The sequence below is a fragment of the Chaetomium tenue genome, assembly GCF_020726465.1.
Source record: "Chaetomium tenue strain MPI-SDFR-AT-0079 chromosome Unknown F5144scaffold_2, whole genome shotgun sequence".
Taxonomy (NCBI): Eukaryota; Fungi; Ascomycota; class Sordariomycetes; order Sordariales; family Chaetomiaceae; genus Chaetomium; species Chaetomium tenue.
The window spans coordinates 1069748-1092734 of record NW_027117330.1 but is presented as its reverse complement, the minus strand read 5'-3'; the positions used below and the strand labels follow the sequence as shown (position 1 = coordinate 1092734).

The 22987-nt window shown below is 54.8% G+C and overlaps 2 protein-coding genes across 2 annotated transcripts; one reads left to right on the top strand and one right to left on the bottom strand.

Moving 5' to 3' along the window:
* Nucleotides 1–13737: 13737 nt before the first annotated feature.
* F5144DRAFT_544649 (uncharacterized protein) lies at nt 13738–15200 on the bottom strand (the record flags this gene model as incomplete). The annotated part of the gene is made up of 4 exons (XM_066787308.1): nt 13738–13808; nt 13995–14045; nt 14314–14460; nt 14768–15200. The coding sequence occupies 4 exons, from the start codon at nt 15198–15200 to the stop codon at nt 13738–13740; spliced, it is 702 nt and encodes a 233-aa protein (XP_066646019.1).
* Nucleotides 15201–16972: 1772 nt separating this feature from the next.
* On the top strand, nt 16973–19062 carry F5144DRAFT_94633 (uncharacterized protein). The gene is made up of 2 exons (XM_066793591.1): nt 16973–17275; nt 17333–19062. Exons 1-2 carry the CDS (start codon nt 17176–17178, stop codon nt 18967–18969), a joined length of 1737 nt encoding a protein of 578 aa, XP_066646018.1. The 5' UTR covers nt 16973–17175; the 3' UTR covers nt 18970–19062.
* Nucleotides 19063–22987: the final 3925 nt, after the last annotated feature.

The window sequence follows — 22987 nt, the reverse complement described above, 5'->3', positions numbered from 1 at the left end:
GAAGATCAGGCTTTACTCCACTCCCGACATGATCGGCCCGATCGGGCGGTCCGGCCTTAATTGCTCGAGGATTGCATCATGCTTCGGCCCATTGCAACCGAGGAAATCAGAGCATGGCAAGCATGGGCATGGGCCTGGGTATGGTGATGGGCATGGTGGTGTTGGAGAGATGCTCGGGCATGGCTAAAGAAGGACGCCTCACCCGAGCAAGCCGCGTTGTGATCGTCCCCGTTCTTTTTCCACTCGGAGCTAACTACTTAGTCTGGACGAGGATCCTCGTCCCCCAAGCGGTCAAGAGAACGGCAACGCCGACAACCCAACATTAACACTCGGGATTTTACCGGGCAACACGGTCGTAGTGTATGTCCCTTGGGGCTGACCGGCGTGGGCCACTCCCCAAACATGCTAGCCGGGGTACATACCCTGTGCTCCAGCCCAAGCTATCGTGAGCAACGCCTTCCATGTGGTTTCCAGAAGCCCCAAAGGGTCAAAGAGTGCCGGGTGCTGGTCCCTGTCAAGTGCATGCCTTCCCCAATCCGGAAATCACCGCCTCTGTCGACAGATGCCATTGGTTGCTACGGGGGAATGGGTCAAGCCTAGCTCAGGCCTAAGTCAAGGGGTGAAAGTCCACTGTGGGTCAGGTATTCCTCCGTTTTCAACTTCATCAAAAAGATGGTTGACTGTTTAATGCCTTTATTATTATTTTATTGTATTTACCAAAAAGCAGGAATAAACAGAGAGGCCGAGAGCGTTTTTTCCTGGTCCACATCAATTTCCCGGGAAACCGGTCATGATGGGGTGCTCGCCTCCACTCATGCATGTTTCACCAATTGTTGCTAGCTCCCACATGGGAAAGACGTCACCACTGCTCCTCCCTGTCGAGCCATTGCTTTTCGGGGTGGAATCCTCAAGATCTATGATGTAGAAGAAGTGTGGAACTCCATCAGTTCTGTCAGGATTACAAATCCAATATTGAAAGTTGGGATCTCCCACAAGATGATCCTCGACAAGCTCTCTGCCATGCTGTACAACATGGCGATTCGGCATCGGCAAATGCAGATCCCTCATGATCTTTGCCGCAAATAACCCAATGGCATTGTATCGCAGAGCCGCAGAAATCAGTTGCCAGATGTTCATCAGCAAACCCTACGCGACCTCTGGCATGGGATGTACATATACCTCCATTCGAGGTGGCCGCTGTCTTGTTCCAGTTGGACATGTACAATCGTGATCGGCTTCTAGGGATTTCCCACTTCCCGGTAAATCATCACGGGTGGCGGCATTGCGGCTGAAGAGTGTTGGCAGAAAGAGTTACGGTTAAGGGCCCGTGGATGGAGTGTGCATTCGCAGCTGTGGACAACAATCCTCTATATCTCCCGTGTACGTTAATGAAACTCTAGTTTATGCAAGAACTCGACGCAAGATTATTTGCGGTTCTTGCTTGTCCTCGGCTCAGCATTAAACCTATCTCAGGATGACTTGAGAAAATAGAGCTTGTATATTCGGCAGTGAAGTGGAATTATGTTCTTAGAGGAAAGAAGCATGTCAACCTGAAGCCCGCAAAAGAACCGCCCTAGCCCAGCAACCGTGCTTTTGTATAAAGCTGGGCAACGTCATTTGGAACGAGACTCCTCCAGGACGCGCTACGGAATCTAAAGCCCCCTGTGATATTGTTCTTAGCCGAATAGCCCTAAGCCGACACGAGTACGGGGCGTCTTCGTCTGTCCTCTTTCCAGATCCATACGGTACACCATGCTACATCATGATGTAGATTCCATGTGTATTCACATACAGATTTTGGCTTCTATGAACCCAGATGGGCGGTAAGAACAATAACTCAACTCAAGGTTCGTAATTGCTTTTAGTTTTAATGAACGTATTGTAGCTGGAGACATAATATCTCACTGGAAGCGTTTATGACTTGCTATTACCCAGCGAATACAAAAATTGACTAGGTATACTAACTTACAAGCCAGACAAACATCCGGTCGTGTATGCAGGTTCAAGTCGATGTGATGGAGACTCCGGTGGTTAATAGCCCATGAGCCTCGTGAGTCTTTACCTACTCCACCGTTTGTTCCTAGTCATTTGATGTAAGGCCAACTAGAAATCACAAGGCTCGTGTGGTTTAGAGGCAAAGAGATCCAGAAACTGGTGGTTCCCATTCGTCTTGATTACTCTGTTGATGTAGATGTTGAGTCGTTCAGAAGTCCAAGGGGACATAGACTCAAGCCAATTATCCCATAGAGAGCTACCATTAGTTGCTAATCTCTTCTCAAAAATGCGGTATACTCGCCAACTCAAAACTTCAATGTCGTTTACAATAAATTCTATAGTTCAACATAGTATGTTTCTGTGCCTCACCATCGCCTGAAGCAGTCTGACTGCTGACTCTCAAACACAACCCCAATAAGATGATGCCTCGAAACAACAAGACAACACGAAAAGTTCACAGGTAACATGAACCCTACATCAAGCCACTAGACTCCTCTCATCACGCTCACGATGCCCTCAAACGGCGAAGCCAAGCCATGAAAGTCAACCTCACCCACCCGGGTGGTGCGCGCCGCCCATCCAACCACAGAGAAATCTCACCCTGTTTCAGATGGGCACCTCGTGATCGCGGCCGCGCCACCTCAGCCAGCGCACCGGCCAGCGGCCGTCTCACACAATACTACATACAACACCCCATTCTCAGCAACAAGGTTTCCAAGCCGCCGCCGCCGCAAGGTTCTGCATACGGTACTACTGTTGCCCTCCTCGTCTCAACTCCTGAGACATACATACCTACCTACCAGCTTACACACCAGCATGTACACTATAACACACCACAACACCTGAGGGGGGTGGAGAACCTAAAAGACCCATACACTGAGTTAAAGACAGCGGATTAAGCGACTTCCCCCAGCACAACCCCTCCACCACCTGTCTCTGCCGCCCCCCATGACCACAGCCCTAACATAGGTAACAGTCACTAACTGGGCCCAGGCGGTAGGGCGACCCGACTGGCCCGATTGACCGGTCGGGGGGTCCAGTGTGTCTGAGGGGGTTGGTTGGTTTGTTGAGGGGGTGGCGACCTGGGCCGCGCTGAGTCGCAACGGGGCTGGCCAACTGGCAGAGACGGAATAGATTAATACGGCACCCACGCGCAGGGCAACGGCACCCCCCTGGGGTTTGAAACCTTATTGTTTTGACGGCGGCTTGTGGTTGGTGGGGATGCGAGGGGGCCGTTCGGCAGTGTGGTCAAGTGCCGGCCGGCCAGCCGGTGGATTACTGTGCGTTTGCAGCGCAGTGCAGCGCGGTGCAGTGTAGGAAAGATGAGGCGTGTTGTGTATTTCTCTTGTTGAGCTTTGCTGAGTTTAGGAGGCCACGAGAAGGGATTGGGGTGGAAACGGAGGGCGCCGTCATCGCCGGCGCTTGTGCCTGTGCCTCGACTGGCCCCCGCCCGCGGTGGTGCTGTGCGGGCGGTAACCGTGTGATTCCACATGGCCCAAACGGCGTAAAGCACACTGATTCGTTTCCCCAAATGTTTCACGATTTACCAACACGGCCGAGTCACCTCAAGTCGTCCTCGTGGAGACCCTTTGACCGGCCAAGCGGCCTGGGCCAGGCGCCCACACAATGCGAACAAGTCACGGACACATACCGCCCACGCCCGCGGCGCTTGATCTGGTGGTGGGGGTTCGGTTGCGCGGGGCGGTTCTGTGTAACAACGCGCGCCGAGAAAGCAAAGCAACCCACTCACCCCCGCAACACCAACATCCAAACTCTCGCAGTCCATCCACAGCCCGCAGGCTCCGAGGTTCTGACCGCCAACGATGGCTCCCTCGGCGTATCTACCTTCCCATAGGTCCTCGGTAACAGACCTCTGGAATGCTGGCCAGTAACAGCCACGGCGCGAGAGGCACCCTCCGATCGCTCGCGAATCCGAGACGCTCTGCGATCCGCGGGGGTCCGCGGAGGGAGGCTCGAAGGGCGAGCGGGGTTTCGGTTCGAATGTGAGATACTGCCGGCTACACCGGGGCCAGAGAACAAGAGGAAGGTTGCGGGGTTGTCGACTTCACATCAGCGCGGTTGCTGAGAAGGGGTTGGAGATGCCGAGTTCGGGGTTCAGTCTGTTCACCATGTTCGCGAACCATGCGAGGCTGCCCTGGATAGGTTCCGTTTCTAAGGACCCTGCTCGCCGTCTGTCCTTTGCTCTGGTGAAGCGGCTCGCGGGCCCGAGAAGACATACCCCATGTTGAAAGGCTTCGTAGATGTGGATAGTTACTGATCCTGGGATGACGAGTTTTCAACAAGAGCAGAGGAGTCGTCTGGTGCATTGGGGCTGGCGAGGCTGTTCTCGAACCCCGACGAAATTGCGCACAGCGACCTAAACCTATCATTCCATTTCCTCGAGGAAGCCGAGACCTCCTCACTGTCAAGGAACGCAAGGCCACCGTACTGGCGACTTGTCAAGCGACTGTGGTCAGAACGCCAACTCTCAAAATGATGTGGAGACATCTGTTTTTGGACATCAATAAGGTGTCGAAGAGTCGTCAAAGCGGGTGAAGGTCCCTGCAGTTCTGGTCCGGAACTTCGCTTCGCTTGCCGAACCGGCCTCGCTGACCTCCATGGTTGTCAATCCTTTCCGGTCATCAGCAAGGGTTCATGATCACCTCATCGTCGTCGCGGGGTGCTGTGCGGCATGGCCACGGCGTGGGGTGAGGGACAAAGCGTGTTCGGAGAGGGATGTGGCCGATGACGCGCTGTGATTGGGTTCAACGCCGACCAGTGGTGCTCCTCGCAGTGAACCACGGGACAGGCCGAGTCTTGGATGAACCTCGAGCGCAGGCAATGGTTCCACCAACCAAGCTCAACCCCTTAGAACCCTTGCTTCCCCGCCTCATCCCCCCCCGCGTCCAGGGGTTGGAACGCGGCTGGAGAGTCAGCTGGTGCTCACTTGACCAGCGATCAAGGGCTGCGCAGCCGAGGACCGGGCTGTGATCAATGCACTGAGCAGCTTTGTTTGGCGCCCAAGGGGAGAAAAGCAAGAACAAGACGAGGGTCCGCGCCGATGTCGCCAACCGTGGTTTGTGAGTTCAGTGGCTAGGGTCTGGAACGGACAGATTGAGGCGACCTTCTGCTGACTTCCGGTGGTTGAAACGGGACAAGGACCGTCTTTGGCTAGGCAGTCTAATTCCGTCTTCGAATCACATCCCCGGACGGAGACCCGGGCATCACCGTCATCAGCAAAGATGCCCTGACAATTGGATCCGCGCCAAATAAACGCGAAAGATGCTAGCCCATCCTTGCCGGACTTCGCGTCCCTTTGTACCGCGGGTGGAGATTCGACTTCATAGAAAAACCCACCAACGAAGCGCGCTGGCGTCCTGCACAACGGTGCCAACCGCGAGCGCGTTGCGATGCGGCCCAAGCGCGAGGCGTCCGGGCCATTTCAACTGCTGTGCCGGCGTCAGAAGGGTCTGGGCGTCATCAGCCATCCGCTCCATTCAACAAGGCGGCTCCTTCCACGCGTCTGCGGCTAAATGGAGAGCTAGGGTCAGGCTGAGGGAACTTCTCCCAGGCTCTCAGCCCATCAGCTGGCCCTCGAGCAGTCGCCCAGAAGAGATTAACCGGGCGATTTAGCCTGGGCGGGGATGAGGGTGGCAAGCCTCACAGTTCATCCTTCGTTTGGGACGGGCTGTGTCTGGGAAACACCAGAGCCAACGGACCGAGTCGGGCATTTAGGATATGAGGACAGGATGAAGGAGCGGTCAAGAATTTGTCGAAAGGCTCATACTCCAGATCCCGTCTTGGACCCCCCACCAATCAGCCTTCGAACGGGGGAGATGCCCGTGATCTGGACACGAAGTACCGACAGGTCGAGACAGGGATAGAAGTTGAAATGGGACCTCACAAGGCTGGTGTGATAAAATCAGATAAACAAAACGGCAAAATATCTTCGCCCGATTCGAACGCTCGAGGCAGGACTCTGCCGGCACTTGACAACCCACTTGGGCCGCGTAGGGCTAGATTTGGCAAATCCAATCCTCCCCAGTTCCAGAAACAGCCGGCCCCCAAGGCTTTGGTCGAAAACGGTCTGGTTTGATTGGACGTTTTTCCTGAGGCAAGGCAGCGGCAAAGCTTCACCGAACGGCTCACCTGCACGCCGGGACAAGTTCCCATTGGGTTGTTCAATTGTGTGTTGTGTGACTTTGTGGCTGACGGTTGAGCTCGTTCGTCTGACCACGGGGAAACTCATTGATCATGAGGCCGGGGTAGTGGAACGGTCCGAGGCGGGAGTGTCGTAGCGCCGGGTGCTTCCCCGGAGAAGTGGTGAGAGATGAACCTGGGAGTCAACGAATGTGGCGCAACTAAGTTCTGAGGTCAGCAATATATGCCGTGCAAACCTCCTGTGCGTGTACAGAACGAAGAAGGCCACGCCATGTCCCTAGACTTGAACGACCGGAGAGGCCGGTGACGACATACCCGATGTCAGTGAGCAAGGGGATTGACAACAAGAGTGGTGAAAAAAGGGGGCTTAAGTGAGATGCTGGAGTGCGATGCTGACGATATGCCGTCCGAACGACAGATGTGGCGGTCTTACAGCGTCAAGACTAAGTGTATCACCAAATGACCCGGATCATACCCCTTTCCTTCTCTTGAACGTCAGGAGTCGAGAATACCCCGGGCCCGAACGCGAAACCCCGGCCAGCCGCGTGGTGACCATGGGGAACGGGAAGCTTGTTCCACTGACTCGGTTGTGGGTTGCAGTGTCCCTCAGCCCTCGTTGCGCCTTGAGACTCGTGCCGGGGTTTCAATCAATAGTACTGCACGACTCTTGGAGCTGTTGCTAGCGCGGCTGCATGCCTTCGGATCTCATTTGCTTGCTCGCGGCATCGGCGAAATTTCCACTGGGGTCGTACAACATCGTCACTTGGCTTAGGTGAAGGGGTCATCAGGAGACGCGAGATTGACGGCAGCTCTTGACGCCGCGTTGCGTGAGCCGAAGGGTGACACAGCGGGGGTATCGGTTCGTGGGAAAGAGCCCACAATACCAATCCCCTCGTTAATCCGCGGCGCTGGGTTCAGGATGGTTGCACGACAGCGTTGTCGGACTCCGATTGAGAGGATGAGGGTCAGATGGCAACTGAGGCCGTATAACTCGAGCATCTATTGTTGGTTCGGTTCAGGGTCGCCAAACCATCCTGAATGGCCCGGGTACCGTAGAAGCAGACCACCGTGTACTACCATAGAAGACGGGCTGAGGCAATATCATCAAAGCTCTGATGACCATACGTACCTACCTAACCAATAGCCAAACAATCCGATTCGACACCGAGTAGCTGTGCCGTGAGGTTCCAACTGCCGGGACAAAGTCGACAAGTCAGCGGTGTGGTTCGGGTGCAAATGTATGACCGCAGCTCGCGTGTCAGAGCCACATCAATGTGGTTTGAAGGATTGACGAAGGGGTGGTCCGTTGCACATGGGATATCTGCTTCGCCGTTGTTGTCCTCGGGGGTTGTGGGCATGACCGCTAGACAAGAGCCGAAAACAAGGAGAAAACAATAGATGAAATAGATAAAATAAAAGAATTAAGTAAAAAGCTGATAATTCAGACAAAAAAATGATTAAATATCTCTGCATTTGAGGTCGTCGTCCTTTACTGCGTGCAGCATCGTGTCTCGAAGAATCCCGGAAGGGAGGACAATCGATCGGATGCAGCTTGCCTTGTCTCTGCTTGCTTCGTACTCGGCCGAATCGGGTTCTGACCGATCCGTGCTGTCGCCTTACACAGATCTGGGCTGCTTCCGTCGGTTGTAATTGCCCTGGCCCAGATTAAATGGATTCCGTGGTTGTTGGATTTAGAACCATTGATGTTGAGTTCCGGGTTGGATGAAAAGAGCTTGAAGGTTTGAAGGTTGACGTTGTTTGGTTTGTGTGGATAGAGCCCCACCAAGAGCCACTGAAAAGCCACGACAATGGCCCATGGGACAGAGGTGTGGACCTTGCAGCCCAGGAGCCTGGAAATTTCCCCAGCTTCCCCAGATTTGAGAAATCAGCCTGAAAACACCGACTCAAACCTTGTTCCGAAAGTCGAGATAGATGGTGGTTACTTCGAGCCATGTCCACGGTACTTTGCACATGGCGACCCGGCCAGTGAAACCGCAATCTCGACTCCGGATCGCCTTGCTAGCGAACAGTGTGTATTCGGTTCTAGGTAACGCTGCCCTGGTCAGAGAGGTGGACTGCCGGGCCGGGCTGGAGTGCGTGCCATTCCCGCTGCTCGTCGCCGAAGCGATGCCCTAAAGTCCCGCAATTCCGGCGCAATTATCAGCCACGTGGGATTTCAAAGTACCCCCCCAATTTCCACTCTGCGGGATTGTCTGGAGTCGTTCCCGAGACCCTGCGTCGCTCGCTTGCTCGGTCCTGATTGCCATTACTATTCTTTCGGCGTGGAGTTGCGTCACAGGAAAATTCCAACTCCATCCAGCAACATGTCCAGTGGTGGCTCGTTAGCGGGTGTCATCCGGGGAACGCAACAAACTTGCCCGCCGCTGCTGACCCAGACACCCAGACCACACAAGGTGCGTGTGAGTTAACGAGGAGAGTGAGCGACAACATATTTGCCGCATTACCCATCCATCATCAGCAACGGCCGAGCGGGGTCCGACCCGTGCGACAGGGCAGAAGGCCAGGCTGGGCGAGCGGGCCAACAAAAAAACACAAGTCACTTGACGAGCGCCGCCTCGGTGGCACCACGGCGGCGGCGACCTCGCTTGCGATCCCGCCTCAGGCTTTCGTTATGTAGCTTCCCCATCAGGCACTGACTGGCCGGGCCGGTGGGAGAGCCTCGAAGCTGGGCGGGATGCGAAAAGAAAAAAGGGTGCTGTTGCTCCGCCCGGACATCATCAAGTCGAGGCAAAAGAGGGTGCACATGACTGACTCCTGAGTGGCGCGGTAAGCGGCAAAGAACGGGCAGTCAAGGCAATCGACTGACTCCATTTTGCCCCGTCCGCCCGCCCGCTGCATTTCCGAACCGAACGTGATCTGCAGCCGAGAATCTGGGGAAATGGATGGGCAATTGTGTGGGAGATACTTTGCGAGAGGAAAAAAACTGGTGATCCCGTTCCAAGGTCACGACACTGGCATCTGGCTAGCTGTCGCCCGACTGACCACACCCCGAACAACGCACCTTACACGCGGCAGTCGCTGGAGCGGCCGATCTAGGGTCTAGTGTCTCAACAGACACACACACTCTTTACTAGGCTTCACCACTGCGGACCCTGAAACGACGCGCGACGGTGGGTGAGTGTTGCTGTGACCCTACCTTCCCGCCCACCGAGCGAAGATCATCAGGTCCATTTCACTCGACAGTGTCTTGGTCGACTTTTCTCGGGAAGTCAAGCCATCCATCCCGTATCCCGCGTGTCTCAGGCCTAGTCTAGACGGATGAAGCGGTGAGACATGGACGGGACGCTGAGGTTCGTCAACCATAGTGTCTATTGACGTGGTTTGTTGGACAGGTCATATCAAAAGAAGTATTTTAAGCACACCAACCGCACAGGGCTGAAGAAGAACTTCGATAGCCTTGTGACCCCTTCGTTTGCATCGGCTAATGTGGTCAAGTACCGAACGAGCCTGCTGGCCAGAAAGAAACGGTCGCAACGGCGCCGCATTGCCGGTCCGCTTATGCGGGTTGCGGCTGGGCAGGCGGAGCTGAGGGCTCCCAACCGCTTCTCGATGTCGTCTCCGGCAGCTCAATTCGAAACGGTCGATCGGCAGCCGGGCGAACAATGAGCGGAACGGTTTACGGGCGACCCGTCAGCGTCCCATTGAGTGCTCTGACAATGCAACCAGCGTATTCTGTACTTGTACAATCCGTGGCAATGCCACGGTTGCGATGACCCCGGATGCCAAGTCTTAGAGATGTGTTTCCTCCTGGGGACGGTAACTACCTAGCGTGTGCAACTCACCCTCAAGGCGGGTTGATACACTCCACAAAGAGACCCTGGAAAGTCGGCTTGACCTACGGCACTTGGCAATAAATAAATAGGATAAATGACAAGATAAAAGATTAAATCGGAAAAGAAGGGGTGTTGATTAATCCTTAGCCACGCGGTTTGTTGTCCTGTTGTCCACCGGTGTGGGTTCCCCGAGTCAGTTGTCGGTGGTCTTCTTAGGAACATCTTTCGCCGCTCCTACACGGGGTTAACCCCGGCCAGCTAGGCCAAAGAGGGGGTTTGCAGCGAAGGCAAGACGAACATCACGTCACAAAACGCGTACCTTTGCCCCAAACTCGGTTGTTTCTTCATCAGATGGACTTGTCAACTGACAGCAACTCCCCTCTTCCCAGTCACGACCATGTGCAGAGCCGGCATTGCCCGGGATTTCCCGGGGGGCCGAGGCGGGGCAGGGGCCTCCGCTAGTTAAATGCCTCTTCGCCATGGGAATCGGATGCCGGGCAGTGACCTCGGGACTCGGCTCAGACTAGCTGGGGGAAGTTTGCGAGGGAACCACTCAACGACTTCATGATGTGGTGTTCTTTGGGTCTCTGAAACAGAAAAAAAAAGCGGTAAAAAGAAACAGAATTTTCTCGACTTGTTTGGTAGATGTCTCTCGGTTGGATGTGATGCCCCAGTCCCTGAGACGCGGCGATGCAATAAAGCGGAGACGGCAGACGGTGAACCAGCGGTGAGGCGGGGACGGCACCACGGGCAAAGAGGGAATTCCTTGTCGGAGAAGCCCTTGCCGACCGTGTGGACATGGTTGATGGGCCATGATGGGGCCGAGTCGACCGCAGCCATGGCAAGGAAAACGGTTTCGGCAGATGCCTCTTCTTCAAGCAAGCTGGGTTGAGAGAAGGCGGAATACAACTCCATCCATCTCCATCCATACAAGCACAGTAATCGACATGCAAAGTCGATCAGTATTCGTAGGGCCGGAATGACGGACAGCTGGCCTAGCCGCAGACGCAGCGTTCCCAATTGGAGCGAGTTGATTTGTTTTCCCCTCGAACTCGGCGCCACATCCGTCACCTCTGGAAAAAAAAAACCGTCCCGCTGCACGAGCCACATCTCATCTCAAGTATCCCTCCCCATCCAAAACGCACGTGGATGTGGGGTTGACTTCGACCTGACAATGGGACCCACCACACGAAATCTGTTTTCTAGTGGAGGGGAATCAGGCACGAACTTGTTAGGCAGCTGGGCAGAAGGTTGGAAATGGATGCCATTTTCGCCAAGCTGACAATTCCCAAACCCCATTCTCCATTGTGCTCGAAGTCGAAAAACCCAACCGGTGTCGTCACAATGGAGACACGTTCCACTAGGGAGTCGGGCCGTGGCCGACGCGCAGCAAGGAAAATGAGGGACCGAGGGGAATAATTACGCCGGGTCGACGGGGTCCAGGGCTCCGCAATGTTCTGGAAACCACCGAGAATCCTCCTTCGGACGAGCCAAGATAAATTCACGGGCAATTTTTCTCTCCACACGTGCCGGATAAATTTCGTCACCTTTTTTTGACAGCTGCGATGCGATGCGAGGCCAGCAGGGGCCTGTGAATAACCGTCGGGACGGAACTGCGGGGAGCGTCGATTTAATCCCGGGTCTTTTTCATCAAAAATTCTCATGGCATCCATGGGTTGGAAGGACGCCGTTGCACGGAGTTTTCTTCAGATGCGACGATGCCATTGCAAAGTCCCCGAGACACTAGTCGGGATGATGTTCTAGGTTCTGACCAGATGGACGGAGTAACGGCGAGAACGGTCCAGTCCAAGGCCTCCGAGTCTCGCCTCCGGTCTTCAAACCCGAGGTGAAGGCCTCGCCTTTCTCTTTTGTGGGTATGTAGGTAGTTGAGGCAAGGGGAAGTTGGGTGCTGACCCGTGCCAAAGACCGGCACCGCGGCTCGGTTCGCGCGTGCGGCGTGCTCGGTCACCAAAGACGTTGAAGTGCCTGGCTTGGCGCCCGAGACGTTTGCAAGGATGTAACATTCAGGGGTGTGGATCGGGGTCTACCTGCATCGGGGAAAGCGTTCGGCGTTCCTTCGTCATGTTGCCGGCCCGTGATGAAGGGGCATCATGGGCATGTGTTCCCTCCAGCTTGGTAACTACCTGTCTGAAATGGGTGACCCTATGAATTCGAATGATGGTGATTGGCGCTTGCGCACACCTGCTCGCCCCTGACCTGGCTGGCAATGACCGACTTTCGCCGACCTTTCGTGAAATTGTGGCGGAAATCTACACGAAAAGGATCCGTTTCGGACTGGGAACTGGAAAGACCTTCGGGTTGGCTGAGTTTACCTTGGGTATGTGCATGGGCGTTTGTACATTGGGTATTTGTCTTGAAGCATGACCAACCTACCAAGTACGGTTTGTAGGTCATCTCCGGTTTGCCCTCCGTTTCCTCGTCGGTGAGACTTGACCAAAACCTCCCATCCCCACCGTTCCCGGGTGGGGCAACCCCCAGCGTAAACTCGCTTATCTTGGATTCCACATCTCGATACGCGATGCTTGTTGTCTTCAATATCGGCTGGCGCACTTGCATCGCCATCGATGTCGTGGACGCATGCACTGAGGAGCTCAGGGGGTTCAGCCCAGGTAAATCCAACACGGGAAGCAACTCCAGGTTTGTGATTCGCACGTAAACTCCGGTCGGCTATGTTCAGGTTGTGAGCGGTGTCAAACATCCACCGCCCGTCAGCAGACAGACGAGACGCATCCGCAAAGCAGATCTCGACGCCGATACCCGACAAGCACCAGGTCCAATTCGATGGGGAGCGATACGAACGTTGCACAGAAATCGGAGACTGTGTATGTAGATATGTACTCAGAGGACCTGGCGCGGATGAGGCTGGCTGGCCGGGTATCTGTGCGTGCTGTGTGTCAAACCGCGGCCGCACTGACTGGTTGTTCGTTTGGACCCTTGGGAGTATGTACTGTACTCGCCTTCGAGGCCTGGGTCGGTCGCGGTGTCCAGTTGGCCAGACGGCCGGCCTTGAGGTCGCACGGCGGCTTGCTTGGCCAGATCCTCATAAACGCAGCACATAGGTACATAGGTAGGTAGTTGCTTACATCCAAGTTACCAAGTGTACTTCGTACTTCGTACGTATGCAAATACAGTGCAAAGCTGTGGGAGAAAAGCGTGGTGGGAGGTTGCGTAACGAACGGCTGCATCTCCCAACCCCTGTCCCAAGGGAAGCCGCATTGGCACAAGCCAAACATCGGGACTTTCTTTGGTTCTTTCGTGTTGGGGGTCAAGAATGTGGGGGTTCCACGAGCTTTATCTTCCGACCCTCATCAGTTGCAGGCTTTCGAAGTTGGTTCTCCTGAGACGCGTTTCGACGGAGTTAACCCCTGAACGAGTGCGGCGCAGTGACGACGCCTCTACACTAAGAAGTCGGGACGGGCCAGCCTGCACGGTCCGGCCGGCCCTCGAGTATTGGTGGGCATGTTTCGACTTTCGCTTTTGGGGATTTGTGTTTGTTCATCCGTAGAGAATGAATATTTTTTGGAAACGGACAGTGAGGCTGCGTGCTTTCTCCGTTCGCACATGATAAAAAAGCGGTCCGTTGCTGCAGCTGTGCCGTGTGACCCCATGGGCTGGCTCCGCGGTGTCGGGTCGGTGCGGTTTTTGATTAAATGACTTGTTTCGGGACTGTCACTTCTTGCGTAGGTGTTGAAGGTGACGGCTGTCCGATTCCCCGCGGTCGCAGACCTTTTATTGGTACCCCGTTGTGCGGTTGTCATTTTTCACTTCAGCCCGCCGCCGAGGCCGAGGGCAGGTCACAGGTTCCTGGGCGGTCTTTTGGATCTGCGACGCAGGAGACTGCAGGGGATCAATAGTTGGTTGTTTCTTTTGCTGTTTCGCTTCCTCCAGTATGCATTTGAAAAGATACAAATGAAGCCCTGGACTGTTGGAGACACAGGCATGCCAGGTCAATTTCAATTGCCCCCGGCTGGACTATTGAGGGATGGTTCTCAGACTGGAGACGATCGGCTGCTTGGACCTCACGTGGCGAGCAGTACTTGCCCAACTGGTTGCCGTTGTAATTCGAATGGGATGCTGGTTGAACCACGTGCTGAGGTTTGCGGACATTCGAGGATCAGCACCAAAATTAGATGTCCGAAACTTCCACTTGTTGTGACCGAGGCAACAACCAAGAGGGGTGGTGGTTATTGAATCTTGATGTGTGGTAGGGGTTATTGGACGTGGGGGCCAATGTGCGCCATCGGGTTCTGGTCGGGGGGGGGATGCCCGAGTTTGTGGTGGCCCTCTCAGAGGCGTTTCCATTTCGTTGTCGAGACAGAAAGTTGAGCAAGGAGGAACTCACCCATCAGGCCTCTCAAAAATGACTCGCATAGATTCCCGGTTTGCTGATAGGATAAAAAACCAGAGTCCATCCAGGTGAAGGCTGGATGGACGGTGGCCGCCTGATACGGCATCTTACACGCATACACAACAATTTCGACCTCTGGCCCTGTTTCCCAGCCAGGGTACAGACCGTTTTCGCGCAAGAAATTAGCAACGGATGTGCCCGAGTTCCGGGATGATGACGACAAAGATTCCACGATTGCTTCCGCCGTCACGACATTTCACCAGACGAGGCGTTGTAGTTTGCCAAGGGAGGAGCAATTTCGCATCGTCCCAAAGCCACGGCGTCGCAACCAGCGCATGAACCACAGCGACGGGAAAAACTGGGGTCTCCGCTTTTTGTTGCGGGCGCCGACAAGGGAAAGGCGTCCCAAATCCGGCAGGAGGCGTCGTCTCTCATACCACCAACTCACACCGGGAGCACTTCCGCGAACAGGGATCAAAGTGATATCGGGCTCTGGGACACCGGAAGCGCCAACCGGCGTTGGTGAGATTGCGCCTTAGCAGGGGCTTTCGGTTCTTCGGCGTGGGGTGGCCGGCACCAGCCACGGAGGGCATCATGTGAGAAGAAAACGCCCCTTTTGCGATACGGCGTTGAAGCCTCAACATGGATTCTAACAGCCATGTAAGGTCGTTTTGGAGGCATCGCAAGGCGTGGCTATGGGAAACGGCTGGGTGTTGTAAGATAATGTTGAAGGACGTGGGAGTAGGGATGTCGTGCTGGAAGTTGGCCGCGGCGATCGAGACGGACAGCGCTGTGACAACGGGATCACGAGGTTGCGAGGAAATCATCGCCCAAGGAACTGGCGCCTGCTGGGCTCTGAAGAGCCACTTAGCGCCCGCCATCCCGGCTGTGTCAGCACAACACCACTCGCGGCTATCAATCTGACCATGACCCCTGCCCATACGCAACAGACCTCCTACCAAGCAAGTGACTGTTGTTGTTGCGGATTGAGATTCCAACACCTGAGCAGGTATGCAATTGGGTCGTTCGAATGCCCAACTGATCGTGGAATGAGCACAATGGTGTGAAGGGAGCCATCGTCGTGGGCTATGCGCATTGCCTCGCCTCCCCTGGCAAATGACCGGAAACAGCCACCTCAGTCGACAACAGGAGCAAGCAATTAGAGAAACGCGCTCGTGATCACGGGCTGATGAGCAACAGGCACGCTGTCAAGCCCTGGAAACCGTGGGCCAAATTGAGTGGAGGAGAGGATTTGCGGGGAAACGGCCTGGGCTTTCCAGCTGAGAGCACCTGACTTGCTTTTACGGCGGCAAGGCTGCCTCCTGACTTGTCCGGAAGCTATGCTAGTTTAGGAAAGAACCCAAATCGAGTTTCCTTTGCCCCTTGCGACGCACGGAGAGAGCAAGGAAAGGAGTTAGCTGCAGAAGCATCAGCAGCAAGAAAAGAGATTTTTGGAGAGAAAATCATAGCGCAATGTTCAATTCAATTGCGACAGTTGCATACAGACATCCTCATAATCGCGGTAGAACCGGTCATTCGGGAAACCTCCCCGGATCTGAAATGCGACCCTGTGCTCTTGGCTTTTTGAGATAATCACTCATGCCCTTTTGGGGCTGGCGACGGAAAAGTGGGATATTCCTTCCGTTCAGAATGAGGCTGCGTTTTGCCCCGAGCGAAACGCCGTTTGTGAGATGCACATGACCTGAGGAAAAAGTACTTCTCTTGATGGCTTAGCGCTGTTAGAGGCGCTATGCTAATTGGGGCGATATTATGCTACAGCTTACCGTGTTAAGAATAGTGGCTCAGCAGCGGGGCTGGGCCAGGGTTTTCGGTCCGTTCGTGCGAGGGAGATCGCTCGTCCTCGTTCCTCCACCAGGTCCTCCTTCATGGCCCTCCGCTTCCAGTCCGTTTTCCCTGAGTTCGTAGAACTAGCTGGCTTACGTATTTGGCAATTGGCAATGATGTTACCATGATTACAGAGTTTGAATTTGGTGCGTTGACAGTGTGGTTGAGGATGCGAGAAGTTGCTCGAACTTTGGTGAACTTGGGCGGCCATATTGCGTGCCGAATGAATGTACTTCGGTACTTCGGTACCTCGGTACTTCGGTACGTACCCATTCTTTGCCCCTGGACCCTGTTTCCATCACACCCTTTGCCACCAATCCCTCCCCCTCGGCTCTCCTGGCTGGTACGCCGGGGACTTGCGAAGGATTGTACTGGTACCGGGAACTGAGACCGACCAGGGGGTGGAGGTCGTGGGTACCTGCCCTGGTAATTGCTTTTATTCACCGCGAATCGAACCCACATCCCACGCACCTGGCCCTGGCCTAGTGGTCGGCGCCCCGACAATTCCCTTATACATGAACTTCGCATCCGCTCCCCACCACACCTCCCTTCCTTTCCAATTCTGAACTTCACCAACACTGCACCATACCGACACGCGAATTGATCACCCGCAGTCCGTATATAACAATCGAGAACTAGGAACACACCCTCACGAACCACTCAACAAGTTGACTCGAGAACCACACTCTTGTCGACCACCAGGATCCAACCGGACGCGACCTCGACGACTACCAAGTATTTACCACAAGAAGCGGCAACGAAGTCGATCCGGAGCAACTCGGCACCCAGACCGAAAACCGTTGTCGACATCCCATTCCATAGAAGGATCCAATCTTTGAGTCGAGTCCGCTGTCGGCGCAGAGAACATACACCTCTTCACCACCCAGACGACGAAACGAGAGCAACATCCGACGGCCGACGTCTGCACCTCGAGTGGTGAAATCGGATTACACTATTTCCTTTGATCCAAGTTCGGAACCTGCTCGAGCATTCGAGCTACCGCCGCCCATCATGCCCATGTCATTAGAGGCTCCAGTCCTCCAGGTGGACGCAAATGTGATCCACAAGGTCGACACAACAAACCCCGCGAATCTTTTCAGCATGTGGACTGGTGAGTTTAATGGCACCGCTTGTTTTGTCAGCTGAGTTTACTGACCACAGCGATCAGTCTTCGCAAGGTGTCGTGACTCAGTCGCCCAAGGACGGCGGCTTGAGAACTTGAGTTGGCGCCTCTGGAACAGGGAGACATTTTGCTGCGAAGGCGAGGAGCTCCTCATCTCTTCGTGCGCTACCAGCCAACCGCGGGATATTCAATATCCTCGCGAGACAGTGGTCGAGGACCTGCCGCAGCTTTCTGGCAGTGTTGACTCAGTCGCCGACGAGGAGGCGGTTGATATGAGCACAGATACTACACCGGTCGATATTGTACGGCCGAGGATACAGAGGCAGGATTCATGCGCCAGCAGCCGGAGTCGTGGGCGCGAGCGTCATATCACCTCGGATGAGCTCGAAAAGATGGTTGTCTCCATCATGGAGGCCAAGCAGCCACTCAATGCCCCTCTCCCTAGCATCCCGCGCTCCCCATCCAGCGAGAGCAGCGCACTCGAGCTAGAGCAACCAGGACCGACTGCTCAGGAATCGATATCCGAGACTTCGGAGGACGCCTTGACCGACTCGGTTCCCCCTCAACAAACCCCGGAGCCGGAACAGGAGGCGCAGCCTCGGACCATTGTTACCCGCGGTTTCTCTCCGTCTCCCATTCCCGCGAGCCAAATGGCGTTGGCGGCATCCAAGATTCCGTCTCCATGCGCGATCCCCGAACCCACCGAGTCCCCGGCACCCAAGATCATCCTCCCGAAGAAACAACAAGCAAAGTTTGCGCTCGGCGGCTCCTCGGGATCAGACGAGGAGTCTTTCAAAGACCGCGATCTGGAAACCAGAAAGGTTCCTGCCCGGCCCGGAAACAAGATGTTCCAGCTTGGAGGCTCTTCTGGGGACAACTCTCCTCAGGCCGCTCTACAACTGCAAAGGGCCGTCGCCACGAACAACTCGCAGAAGAAGACGGCTTCGTTCAACAACCAGGTCGTTACACAGACATTCACATCCTCTGCCATTAGTGACACTGAGGACGACTATCTGGACGAGAGCGCCATTGACGACGATGACGAAGACTGGGAGGAGGAGTCTGCTGAGGAGACCGGCAGCTCGGTGGGCGAGGACAAGATCCACTTCAGGCGCGTGGATTCGTCTGCGAATCTCCCGTCCCGGCGGTCACTCATCACCCTCATGCTTGCGCATAACGACCGCACTCAAAGGCTCAGCAACATGGCGTCGCAGTCGACCTCGGCCATTCCTCGCACCAGGGCGACACTCAATGGCCCGTCTCTGGTTGCCTCTCCGAATGACTCGGACGAGGCCCCATTGATGATGAAGAGGGGGGGCACCGCGCGCGCCCCGCCGATGCGCTCCATCAATGAAGTTCCTCGTTCTACCGCGCAACCCATCAACGTCAATGCTTCTGGGATGCAGCATCACGCAGCCCTCTCGCCGCGCACTACCCGGCGAAACATGCTCTCCACCGAGCTGACCGACTCCCTACGGAGAAGCCTTCTTCGCGAGCGGTCTGAAAAGGCTAAGACAGCCAATGCAGTCCTCAAACGCCGACACACTTCCACCGATGTGGCGAACCTAAAGCAGTACCCTGACAAGCCCTTCATGAAGAAGGACAAGGACGTGGACACCGACCCGACCAACTGGGATAAATACTTTCAAAACCCCTTCGCCGGCTACGCGCAAGCCTGGTAATAACTTAATGCCTATTCACCCAACCCGCCTGCGTCCATCTCATTTATACATACGATACGATACCCCGGGGGCAGCAGCCTCACTTCTGGCAGACGGTCATCTCTGCCGTGTATTATTTGGGCTCAGTGAACCCGTCACGGTTTACGAGCAAATGCATCACTCGGTTGGAGTTCTAGGCAGGCAACATGGACGGCGGCTCATCGCGGGTTGCTTTCCCATCATTTTCTTTTTCTTTTCTTTTTGATCATTCAGCGGCGTTTCTGGTCACAATGATACCATGGTCTGCATTTTATTCCTGCTCGCCCACACTTCTGCCAAGAAGAGAAGTGTGTATTCTACCAAGGGAAGCACCCGTGGGCAACCGCGGGGTTAGCACTCTTATTTTTCTATGCTCCCGCATTTTGTGCGGTTTGATGGCGGGTTTGGAGCGGGGCCGCATGAAAGAGGGGGTGAAAACGGGTGGAGGGGGAAAACAAAAAGGGTCTACACAGCGAGTGGTTGGTGGAGTTGTTCATCAAGACCCTCAAAAGTCTCAACCGGAGATGCGCTGCCTGTCTACTTCGACGTCACCGTCGCAAAACTAAAAATTTCAAAAGTCACCAAAAAGACAGCCAAAACAATCCAAAACGTTATCTAAAACACTTCATATTCCCTGCGTGACAATGTCGAGGGCTGGCCTCTTGCTAAGCTTAGGAAAGTGTTCTGTCCATGTGCCGCCATCCCTTCGGACGTCAATCACATGTTCGTCTGAACAGCGCAGATTCGAGTCAGGTCCACGATGGTTTGTGGAGATCCGGGGACCGGCTTCACGAGTTGCCGTCAACCGCAGTGATTCCTCCAGGTCCTTCATCTCGCGATCCCCAGATCTACAACGGGGCTACGGCAGACGGTTAGCCTGGAAATCACCGGTTTGTTTGTTTGCTGGTCGGTTAGTTTTATCCCTTCCCGCTGACTAGTCGCTGACTAGCCTTACTGTCGTACTCGTATTCCTCTCCCTTCGACCATTCTGGCCAGACGGCGTTGGACGGCAACCTCCGTCGCCGCCACCGATCTGTCTCACTTCTCGCGTCATTCACCTCTCATCCCGCGCTTTCTCGATCGCCTTTTTTTTCTTGTTTTGGCTTGGGGTTCTGGGGCCCTCCAAAAGCCGTTGGGGCTATCGCATCAGTGGCTTGCGGGTACCTTACTCTTGTCTGGGACAAAGGCGATCTGAAGGGTGTGAGGAAGGTGGTGGTGTGCCGACGGTTGTCGGCTTAGGGGGGGCGAGGGGGGATGGAGGGTGATCCAGATTTAGGAGAAAGACAATACATAGTAGGGCTGAGGCCGTTTCGGCTTGCCTTGTTGTCTGTTTGTTCTCGGCCGGTCTGGGTACTGTCTATGTCTATCTTGTTGCCTGGCCTACTTGCCTGCGCCGGACATGGACTGGTCCGGTTCCGGTATGGGGTGGCTTGCGGCCGGGAGGCGGTTTTCTCCCTTTCTTTCGTTCTCTTGTGGTTGTTGTTGGAAGCTGGCGTGTCTTTGTTGTTTGTGCCACGTGGGAGAGTATTGTTTGGAGAGTCATGTGAAGGGGCCCAGGATAGGGGTAGAGGGTACATGCCGGCGTGTACACAGATACTGATATGCGTACATTCATTCTCATCGCAAATCGGGGAGGATGCCGTTGAAGTCCGCGAGATGAGCTCGTGCATTTTAATGCCGGTCATGCTTGTCGTTGTGTCCTCTGAGAGTCGGTCGATGTTGAGTTCGGCATACTTGGCAGGTACCACACCTCGATTGACATGATGTGCCATCACCACCCACCTCCACACCCCCGTCCTCCCCGATCGGATCGAGACCACACCCGATTAAGGTACATACACACTGTGACACCCATGCAACACTACCGGTAACACTCTCTGGTGTCACTTTAGCCAATTTTACCGTCGGCCCAGACCTCTCGACCTTCCACTGTCACACCGGACCACATGTTCCAAGGTTTGACCGTTAGGTAAGCCGAGGTGAGGTCACTGAAATGATCCTTCCCAGGTTTTGACGTTTCCATCCCATGGTTGTCACCGGGGCCGGTTCCGTTCCGTTGTTTTGCAGCAGGGGCACCGGGCCGACACCGCATCGCAGCACAGGTCACAGAGTGTCACCGGACCGTTGGCCAATTTCGCGGCTTCATTTGGCAGCCGGAAGACAGCAGAGATGAGATGAAAGCTGTTGTTGTTGGGGTACACGTGCCGAAGTGGGTATGTCTCCCAATCCCCACATGCAAACGGTTCAACCAGATTGTCGTGAAGATCTTGATGGTCGAGATGCTTGGCGGGCAGGTCAGACGACATGTTTAAGATGTGCGACCCTAGGCAATTGCAGCCGAGGAAGCGAAGAAATGCCGAGTTAACTAGTTGACTATTGTCAACCCTTGTTCTGTCGGGGCCTTTCGAGATATCCTCGCGCGTTGAGGTATTCTGACAGCACGTGAAAATCGACGATAGGATCGGCGGTAGCCGCGTTTGGTGTTCAGTGGCGTTCCCTGCAAGTTCCGGGTGGGATTTCTTGTTGCGGCGATGTTTTCCGTTCCATAACAAAACAAACACGACGGGCTTGCATGGGCAGCCCCTTTGCACGTTCACATGTCTATCCGGATTTTAGCGACAAACACGAGACGAAAAGTGACGCCATCGATCCCTACTGAAACGGCCCCTAACCGTGCAACGGTTGCTGATCGCACTAGTCGACCTCGACGCATCGCGCTCCGGGGACCCCTCATTCTCGGTGGGTTTAGTGAACGGAGCTTGAAAATCATCTCTCTTGAAGAACCAAGGCATTGATGCTGTTCAATCCGATCGAGCAAGGGTTGGCTTGCGACATTGGCAAAGACAGGTGATCCTCAATTCCACTTCGCTTAACCCAATTGTCAATTGATGGGTTGACTTTCGCCTGGTATGAAGCAAGCGCGGTTGGGGTCCAAGTGAGAGTGGTTCTCATATTCGCAACTCAGTTACCGCCGTGACGAGCTCGCCTACGTTCATGGTCGAAATTTGGAGTGCTTCGATCAAGAACCAAGAGCAACTCCTTCGACGAATCGGCGTGTGGAGTGGCTGGTTGGGCACACCTTCATGTCAACGGCAGACCGTTGCGTCTTTCAAGGTTTCCAGGTTGTCCAGGTAGGTACTAATACAATATTAGGAGCCCCTGTAACTCAGCCCTGGAAATACAATCGGGCCATTTCTTAATTATTCCAATATGCAAACCCAATTTATCTCTATTATCTCCTAATTCTCTCTCGAGCCTGGACTTTTTTACTGGGTTTGGCCCACCACAACATCTGCAGGCCAGCATGGATGCTTGGTTGGATCGCGACTTCCGCAGCGAGCACACCACGAATGCATGACAGCTAGGGCCCCACTCACAAACGGGGGGAAAAAATGAATAATAGAGGGGTAGCTCCTGCCTCAAGCTCACTCGTTTCGTTCATTTCGGTTGGGCAATGGGAGCTGGTGCGTTGGCAAGGGGCAGGTAGAGGAGGTGTTGTGTTGCATCATTCCCGTGGTAGGGCTTATCGAGGGCTGCCCGAATGTGCCCCGCCACGGCAAACTCCCTCTCGAACAGTCGTGTACAAATCATTGCGTGTTGCGCCCGCTCACCGACTTTTGAGGCTGCAATTTTACGCAAGGCCATGACCTCTATCCGCTCGGCCTTGGGTATTCACCACGGCTCGGTAACTCGCAGGCAGTCTATTCGTTTGCCGAAGGAGGCGGAGGAGGGGGCGGGAGAAACCTCGCAGCCGACCATTTCCGCATTTTCAGGCATCGATTCCCTGCCACGGGGATGTTAGTGTTTTCTTCATCCCGGGAGAAGACGTAACAAACGGTCCGCAGTAGCTCCGTACATGGCCGACTCAACCTCCGAGGAACTGCCTCGACCCGATCCCGGGCATATCGGGAGGAAGGGAGTTCTTGCCCAGAGCTCTAGATCTTGCAATCCACAGCTGCCAACATGAAAAGCCAAGACATCGAACCGCCCCTCCAGCTTT

Bases quoted from the DNA above. Each gene is read 5' to 3' on its own strand.
- F5144DRAFT_94633 (XM_066793591.1), top strand. From the start codon at position 17,176: ATGCCCATGTCATTAGAGGCTCCAGTCCTCCAGGTGGACGCAAATGTG. The intron at 17,276-17,332 runs GTGAGTTTAATG...CACAGCGATCAG, and splicing joins TCTTTTCAGCATGTGGACTG to TCTTCGCAAGGTGTCGTGAC.